We start from the raw sequence: 7,936 nt of genomic DNA on the forward strand, positions 1-7,936 counted from the left end.
GACATTCAGCGTAAGCTTTTCGAAGAATATGAAAGTGTTGTTTTGGCGGAGGCACGTGCAAGTCAATCATTTGTATAAAGCATATACTTTTACATTTTTTTTAGAAAATGACCGATGATTTCACTAGATAAGACCCTTATTCCTCGTCTGGTATCGTTTAAAGCTCTTTGAAGCTGCACTGAAACTGTGATTTTGACCTTCAAACGTTTGGAGGCCATTGAAGTCCACTATAAGGAGAATAATCCTGGAATGTTTTCATCAAAAACCTTCATTTCTTTGCGACTGAAGAAAGAAAGACATGAACATCTTGGATGACATGGGGGTGAGTAAATTATCAGGAAAATTTTATTTGAAAGTGAACTAATCCTTTAAAAAGACAACGTGATCATTCGAGTTAGTATGTTCAGAACTCACCTCAAGATGGCAGTATCCTCTTAGGAATCAAAGTGACAGGCTGCGCCTCATATTCAAAATAACCTAATAGCCTCATAGTGAAGTAGCCTACAACAACTGTTGGTTTAACTATGATGGCGATCTAATTTTGTATTTTCTCTGTATGAATAACGCACATGGACATTGGACTAATGGAGAACATATTCAGTGATATAACAGAGGCCTGAAGTCATCCTCAGTGTTGATACTCTGAGACACACTGTGACTAAATCACATTCAACCCTCATGCAGAAACACCACAGATGGTTGCTACACCTTAGACAAATATATTTTAAATAGAGTAAGATTTAGGGCTAAAATAAAAATAAATAAATAAACGAGGAAAAATATTTAGCCTATTAGACTACTAGACAGAGAAAATAGGGTAACACTTTATTTTAAGGTGACTTATTACATGTTACTACATGTACTTACTATGTAATAACAGTAAGTTATGCATGATTACATGTAACTAACACTAAACCAAACCCTAACTATAACTCTATAGTAAGTACATGTAGTTAATTTAAATTACTCAGTACTTATTTGAGTAAGTACAATGTAACTACATCACCTTAAAATAAAGTGTAATCGAAAATAGCCTATTGAACAAGATATTCCACCATATTTAATGGCATACAATGGGGTACAATTAGGCCTAACTTAAAATCCAAGAATGTGCTTAAATATCTTTAAAGCAAGCCCAAATGTTGATAGTATTGTTGTTGTAAAAAAATAAATAATATGAGAATAAAAAGACAAACTACAGTGAGGCAATAAGGGAAGTCTGTATGTTAATGACTCCTCACAGGTTTTGTGTTTAGTATTTGTATAGTGATGGAAGCAATAACAAGACCTACCATAGGTGTTTAAAAGTCTCTAGGTAATATCTCTTTTATTTTGCATGCATTTAACGCTGCAATGATGGCAATGTGCTACAGTAATGCACTTTTTGTGACAGCATTTATCCTTGGTAAGCATTTTCTTGATTTTTTAATCATAAAGTTAATATGTTCTTGGACACTGATTTATTTCCGACTGTACAGGATGCACAGCACAGGACAATGTAATACAGTCCAAACCAGTTATGACAGCTTTTGAAGATGGAACAGCCACTCTTGACTGCACTTACAAAGCAACCAGCACTCAGTATCCAAATCTCCTCTGGTACCAACAGAAGACAAATGGATCACCAAAATACATGCTGATAAGACTTTCTGGATCGAGCAACAATGATGAAGAGTTCAAGGAGAGATTTAATGCAGTTCTCAACACATCTGCATCAACAGTTCCTCTGACGATCAAGGATCTGCGTGTGTCTGACTCTGCTGTGTATTACTGTGCTCTGAAGCCCACTGTGAGAAAACTGAAGTCAAACCACATACAAAAACACAGGAGCAAAAACATGATCACGGATGGTTTAGTCTGTGCTTCTTTGTTACAACATCATCATATTCTAGTTACAACAGCATCATCATCATCATTAATAAATTTATATAAGCAGTGATACATTGTGTAGAGTAATACTGTTTTGATAAGAAAAATAGAACAGATTTCTTTTATCTTTTATTCAGCAAGGATGCATTAAATTATATCAATGCATTAAAGTGACATTTACATTGTAAAAAAAAAAAAAAAAAATTGATTTTAAATAAATGCTGTTCGTTTGAAATTTAGTGTTAGTTCGTTAGTGTCCTGAAAAAAAAATGCATCACCGTTTCCACAAATATATTAAGCAGCACAACTGTTTTCAACATTGATAATAGTAATAATGCTTCTTGAGCAGCAAATCATCATATTAGAATGATTTCTGAAGGATCATGTGACACTGAAGACTGGAGTAATGATGCTGAGAGGCTTAATTCAAAGACATTAAAAAAATCTTACTGACACAAAAAAAAATTAAGGTAGTGTTTATTATGGAATCACACAGTAGATGCATTTTACAACACAGAAAAAACATTTAAATGAGTGTCATTGGTTCTTTCTTCAGTTCCTCAAGTGTGAAATATAGACATGATGTTCTCAGAGAGGAGGGACTCAGAGTTCACAGATCTGACATGATCTAATCGAGTCTGAAAGAGACTGTGGATGAAACGATTCAGTCTGACTCTTCTCAGAGTGAACACTTGAACAATGAATCTTCATTCACTTATTCTGCTCTGTGTCTCAGCAGGTGTGTATTTCTTTGATTCATTCATTCATTGTCTGATTATAAAGAAATCTTTCTATAAATCAACCCATTCCTCTTCTGTTTCAGCTGCTGTCTTTGGAAATACCATCAAACCAGACACAACAGATGTTGGTGCTGATGAGGGTCAAAATGTTAAGTTGTCCTGTAGTTATTCCTCTCCTGGAGGTTCAGATGCTCTCTTCTGGTACCGTCAGTATGGAAGATCAAAACCTGAATTTCTTGTTTCCACCTTAAGTACTGAAAAAAAGCCTCATGTATCTGATGTAGATCCAAGATTCTCTGCTGAAGTTGAAAAAAAGGAACAAATCCACATGGATCTGATTATCTCCTCTGCTGCAGTATCAGACTCTGCTCTGTATTACTGTGCTCTGAGGCCCACAGTCACAGGAAACACTGTAACTCTGTACAAAAACCCTTCTGTATTTAATCCAATGAGAACAAGCAGACACAGAGACAAAGACTACAAGAGAATCTGTAAACTGCAGATTCCACAAATTAAGATATTTTTGATGAAATCCGATGGCTCAGTGAGGCCTCCATTGACAGCAAGACAATTAAAGGATTAGTTCACTTTCAAATTAAAATTTCCTGATAATTTACTCACCCCCATGTCATCCAAGATGTTCATGTCCTTCTTTCTTCAGTCGAAAAGAAATTAAGGTTTTTGATGAAAACATTCCAGGATTATTCTCCTTATAGTGGACTTCAATGGCCTCCAGACGGTTGAAGGTCAAAATTACAGTTTCAGTGCAGCTTCAAAGCGTTCTACACAATCCCAGACGAGGAATAAGAGTCTTATCTAGCGAAATCATCGCTTATTTTCTAAAAAAATTAAATTAAATTATATATTATTAACCAGGGCTTGACATTAACACCCGCTAAATGTGGGTAGATTTCAGCCACTCCCACTAGCCACTTTGGTGGGTTAAATAAAATATGTTTTAATAAAATAAAATTTCAGCCTACAGCCTAATCAAAGGTAGCCAAACTTGTCGTAGCACAAAATTATCGATTAACTTGCAGTTAGTGAAGGCGGGATCGCGTTGAATGACACGCAACAAAAGCGCTCTCTCTGTCGCGCGCGCGATCAGATCTCCTTGCGTCAAATGCATGCACACACAGATGTCAAAATGCCCATCGTGTGGAGTATCTTGCGTGAATACAGTCAGTTATGGCTTAAGTGGACGTAAACAGGTTGGTAAAAACTGGACATGTGTCAGTATATTACATGCATTCAGCAGCCCAATTAAATACCTGTCTGTCATTAACGTTAATCAACAAAAGATGTAAAATAAATGTTAAATAAACTTACTGTATCTGAAAAAAAGAGTTTAGGCTATTTAATTTACTATTGTATTTGTAATTTGCTAATTTGCTTCTTTGTTCTTTTTAGCCTAACAAAAATAACTTTTATTATGTTAAAAAAACTAATATTATGGTCATATTACCCAGCCCTTGCCCACCTGTACCAGGTGATATACCAAGTGCCCTTGTCTTGATTTTGGTGGTCAGTCTGCATTTGAAAGTTTTAAAGGGTTTTAAATCTAGCTAATCAAGTAAAATGACTCAAAATCAAGTAGTAATTTTAGTGGCAAAAGTGCCAAAAGTGGTAATTTTGGAAAACCACTAGCCACAGTGGCTGGTGAACAAAAAAGTAAATGTCAAGTCCTGGTTTTAACCACAAATGCTCATCTTGAAAGAGCTCTCTTCTTCTTCTCTATTAGTATTCTGGGAGTGTAGACGCTGCTAAGTGTATTACTGCCCTCCACAGGTCAAAGTTTGAACTAATTGTTATATACCTGCACTAGCATATTGTATATGACAATTTAGCTCAAACTTTCAGAGAAACAGTCATATGAACATTATAAACTTTATAAACAAAATTTTATGAACACATGAACGTGCAATCAATACATTTTGATCACAAGTAAATTTGTATTGCTATATAAACAATTTAGATTTTGAGATAATTTTTGCTGGAAACATAAATATGTTTCATAATTTTGTTTTAAAGCTTACTGTGACAAACTGTCTGACACAGTTTATTTTAACTTATTATTACAAAAACCACTATGTACCCAATAATTATTTATTACCACTTAGAAATCACCTGTATTTTAACACTGATCAACAGATTTGTTTGAAATAATATTAGCAGTAATGAGCCAGACCCAAAAAAACCTTCATTCAAAATAAAGCTTCTCTTTTGTCTTGAAGTATCAGAAGAGGAGGAACTCCAGATCTGACATGATCTAATCGAGTCTGAAAGAGACTGTGGATGAAACGATTCAGTCTGACTCTTCTCAGAGTGAACACTTGTCACGATCACCTGTGAGAGTGCCTTCAGCCTCTAGAGGGCACTCCTTCCCGGACTCATTGTTTCACTCATTTCATGAACTACATTTCCCATATACACTCCCTGGACTAATTACCATTCATCATTGCACCCAGCTGTTTTGTGTTTGTTAATTAGTGTTTGTCTATTTAATCTCAGTTGTGTCTGTCCCTGGTTGTGGTTCGTTGTGTATTTGTTACGTGCACTGTTTTGTATCTCTGGCTTGTTGTTTTGTGGACTGATTACCTGGATTTTGACCTCTTGCCTGTCTTGGATTTACGGTTCTGGACTCCCCAATAAATACTTATGCTGCACTTGGATCTACCATCTTGTTCTTGTGTGCACCCGTGACAGAACGAACCACCCGAATATAGATCCAGCGGCATGGAGTTCCGGATCCCTTTCCCGGTCCACGGTAAGGAGCGGATGGCTCAACTTCGGACATTGAGGGCCCTACGGCAAGACGGATGGGAGGTAGGCTGCTTTGCCAAGGTCTTTTGGGCGATGGCGGTGGGGCTGAGTTACAATGATGCGGCTTTGAAAGACCTTTTTAATTGCTGCCTTGATGAGCCGTTGCCCCAATGTGAGATGGAGGGGCTACGGAGTGTAGACTTCTGGAGATTTGCCGCTTATCTCAGCCGTCGGAGAGAACGGGCTTCGCAGAGTCATCCTCATTCGGGCACGGAGGCCGTCACCAGTGTAAAGGTTCCAGTTAGTGAGTCCACTACAGAGCCCGCTCCAGCCAGTGAGTCCACTACAGAGCCCGCTCCAGCCAGTGAGTCCACTACAGAGCCCGCTCCAGCCAGTGAGTCCACTACAGAGCCCGCTCCAGCCAGTGAGTCCACTACAGAGCCCACTCCAGCCTGTGAGCCCGCTCCAGCCAGTGAGTCCACTACAGAGCCCGCTCCAGCCAGTGAGTCCACTACAGAGCCCGCTCCAGCCAGTGAGTCCACTACAGAGCCCGCTCCAGCCAGTGAGTCCACTACAGAGCCCGCTCCAGTCAGTGAGTCCACTCCAGAGCCCGTTTCAGTCAGTGAGTCTACTTCAGAGCCCGTTCCAGTTAGTGAGTCCACTTCAGAGCCTGTTCCAGTTAGTGAGTCCACTTCAGAGCCCGCTCCCGTTAGTGAGTCCACGTCAGAGCCCGTTCCAGTCAGTGAGTCCACTTCAGAGCCCGTTCCAGTCAGTGAGTCTACTTCAGAGCCCGCTCCAGTCAGTGAGTCCGCTCCAGTTAGTGAGTCCGCTCCAGCCAGGGAGTCCGCTCCAGTCAGTGAGTCCACTCCAGAGCCCGTTCCAGTCAGTGAGTCTACTTCAGAGCCCGTTCCAGTTAGTGAGTCCACTTCAGAGCCTGTTCCAGTTAGTGAGTCCACTTCAGAGCCCGCTCCAGTTAGTGAGTCCACGTCAGAGCCCGTTCCAGTCAGTGAGTCCACGTCAGAGCCCGTTCCAGTCAGTGAGTCTACTTCAGAGCCCGCTCCAGCCAGTGAGTCCGCTACAGAGCCCGCTCCAGCCAGTGAGTCCGCTACAGAGCCCGCTCCAGCCAGTGAGTCCGCTACAGAGCCCGCTCCAGCCAGTGAGTCCGCTACAGAGCCCGCTCCAGCCAGTGAGTCCGCTACAGAGCCCGCTCCAGCCAGTGAGTCCGCTACAGAGCCCGCTCCAGCCAGTGAGTCCACTACAGAGCCCGCTCCAGCCAGTGAGTCCACTACAGAGTCCGCTCCAGCCAGTGAGTCCGCTCCAGCCAGTGAGCCCGCTCCAGCCAGTGAGTCCACTACAGAGCCCGCTCCAGCCAGTGAGTCCGCTCCAGCCAGTGAGCCCGCTCCAGCCAGTGAGTCCACTACAGAGCCCGCTCCAGCCAGTGAGTCCACTACAGAGCCCGCTCCAGCCAGTGAGTCCACTATAGAGCCCGCTCCAGCCAGTGAGTCCGCTCCAGCCAGTGAGCCCGCTCCAGCCAGTGAGTCCACTACAGAGCCCGCTCCAGCCAGTGAGTCCGCTCCAGCCAGTGAGCCCGCTCCAGCCAGTGAGCCCGCTCCAGCCAGTGAGTCCACTACAGAGCCCGCTCCAGCCAGTGGTCCACTCCAGCCAGTGAGTCCGCTCCAGCCAGTGAGTCCGCTCCAGCCAGTGAGTCCGCTCCAGCCAGTGAGTCCGCTCCAGCCAGTGAATCCTTGTTGGGTGAGCCACCGCCTCACCCTCATAAGCGGAGGAGAAGGAGGAAGAGGGCTTCCTCCGTCCGACAAGGCCTGGAGACCACTCTAGAGGTTGTCTGTGGGTTCTCCAAGCGCCTTGCCCTGCCGGCGCCAACGAAGCGCCTTGCCCTGCCGGCGCCAACGAAGCGCCTTGCCCTGCCGGCGCCAACGAAGCGCCTTGCCCTGCCGGCGCCAACGAAGCGCCTTGCCCTGCCGGCGCCAACGAAGCGCCTTGCCCTGCCGGCGCCAACGAAGCGCCTTGCCCTGCCGGCGCCAACGAAGCGCCTTGCCCTGCCGGCGCCAACGAAGCGCCTTGCCCTGCCGGCGCCAACGAAGCGCCTTGCCCTGCCGGCGCCAACGAAGCGCCTTGCCCTGCCGGCGCCAACGAAGCGCCTTGCCCTGCCGCCGTCGCCAGAGCAGCCCCAGCCCGAGCACGCTGCCGTCCCAGAGCAGCCCCAGCCCGAGCACGCTGCCGTCCCAGAGCAGCCCCAGCCCGAGCACGCTGCCGTCCCAGAGCAGCCCCAGCCCGAGCACGCTGCCGTCCCAGAGCAGCCCCAGCCCGAGCACGCTGCCGTCCCAGAGCAGCCCCAGCCCGAGCACGCTGCCGTCCCAGAGCAGCCCAGCCCGAGCACGCTGCCGTCCCAGAGCAGCCCCAGCCCGAGCACGCTGCCGTCCCAGAGCAGCCCCAGCCCGAGCACGCTGCCGTCCCAGAGCAGCCCCAGCCCGAGCACGCTGCCGTCCCAGAGCAGCCCCAGCCCGAGCACGCTGCCGTCCCAGAGCAGCCCCAGTCTGAGCTCG

General features: G+C 45.1%; 2 gene segments (V, D, J or C); both read left to right on the plus strand.

The window, feature by feature from the left end:
- The first annotated feature begins 1,330 nt into the window (after positions 1 to 1,330).
- On the plus strand, positions 1,331 to 1,939 carry LOC125257192. The segment is given in 2 exon segments: positions 1,331 to 1,405; positions 1,479 to 1,939. Coding segments are annotated over 2 exon segments (513 nt in total).
- Positions 1,940 to 2,435: 496 nt separating this feature from the next.
- LOC125257193 lies at positions 2,436 to 4,872 on the plus strand. The segment is given in 3 exon segments: positions 2,436 to 2,608; positions 2,693 to 3,100; positions 4,844 to 4,872. Coding segments are annotated over 3 exon segments (477 nt in total).
- Positions 4,873 to 7,936: the final 3,064 nt, after the last annotated feature.

This window comes from Megalobrama amblycephala, linkage group LG21 (genome assembly GCF_018812025.1).
Source record: "Megalobrama amblycephala isolate DHTTF-2021 linkage group LG21, ASM1881202v1, whole genome shotgun sequence".
Taxonomy (NCBI): Eukaryota; Metazoa; Chordata; class Actinopteri; order Cypriniformes; family Xenocyprididae; genus Megalobrama; species Megalobrama amblycephala.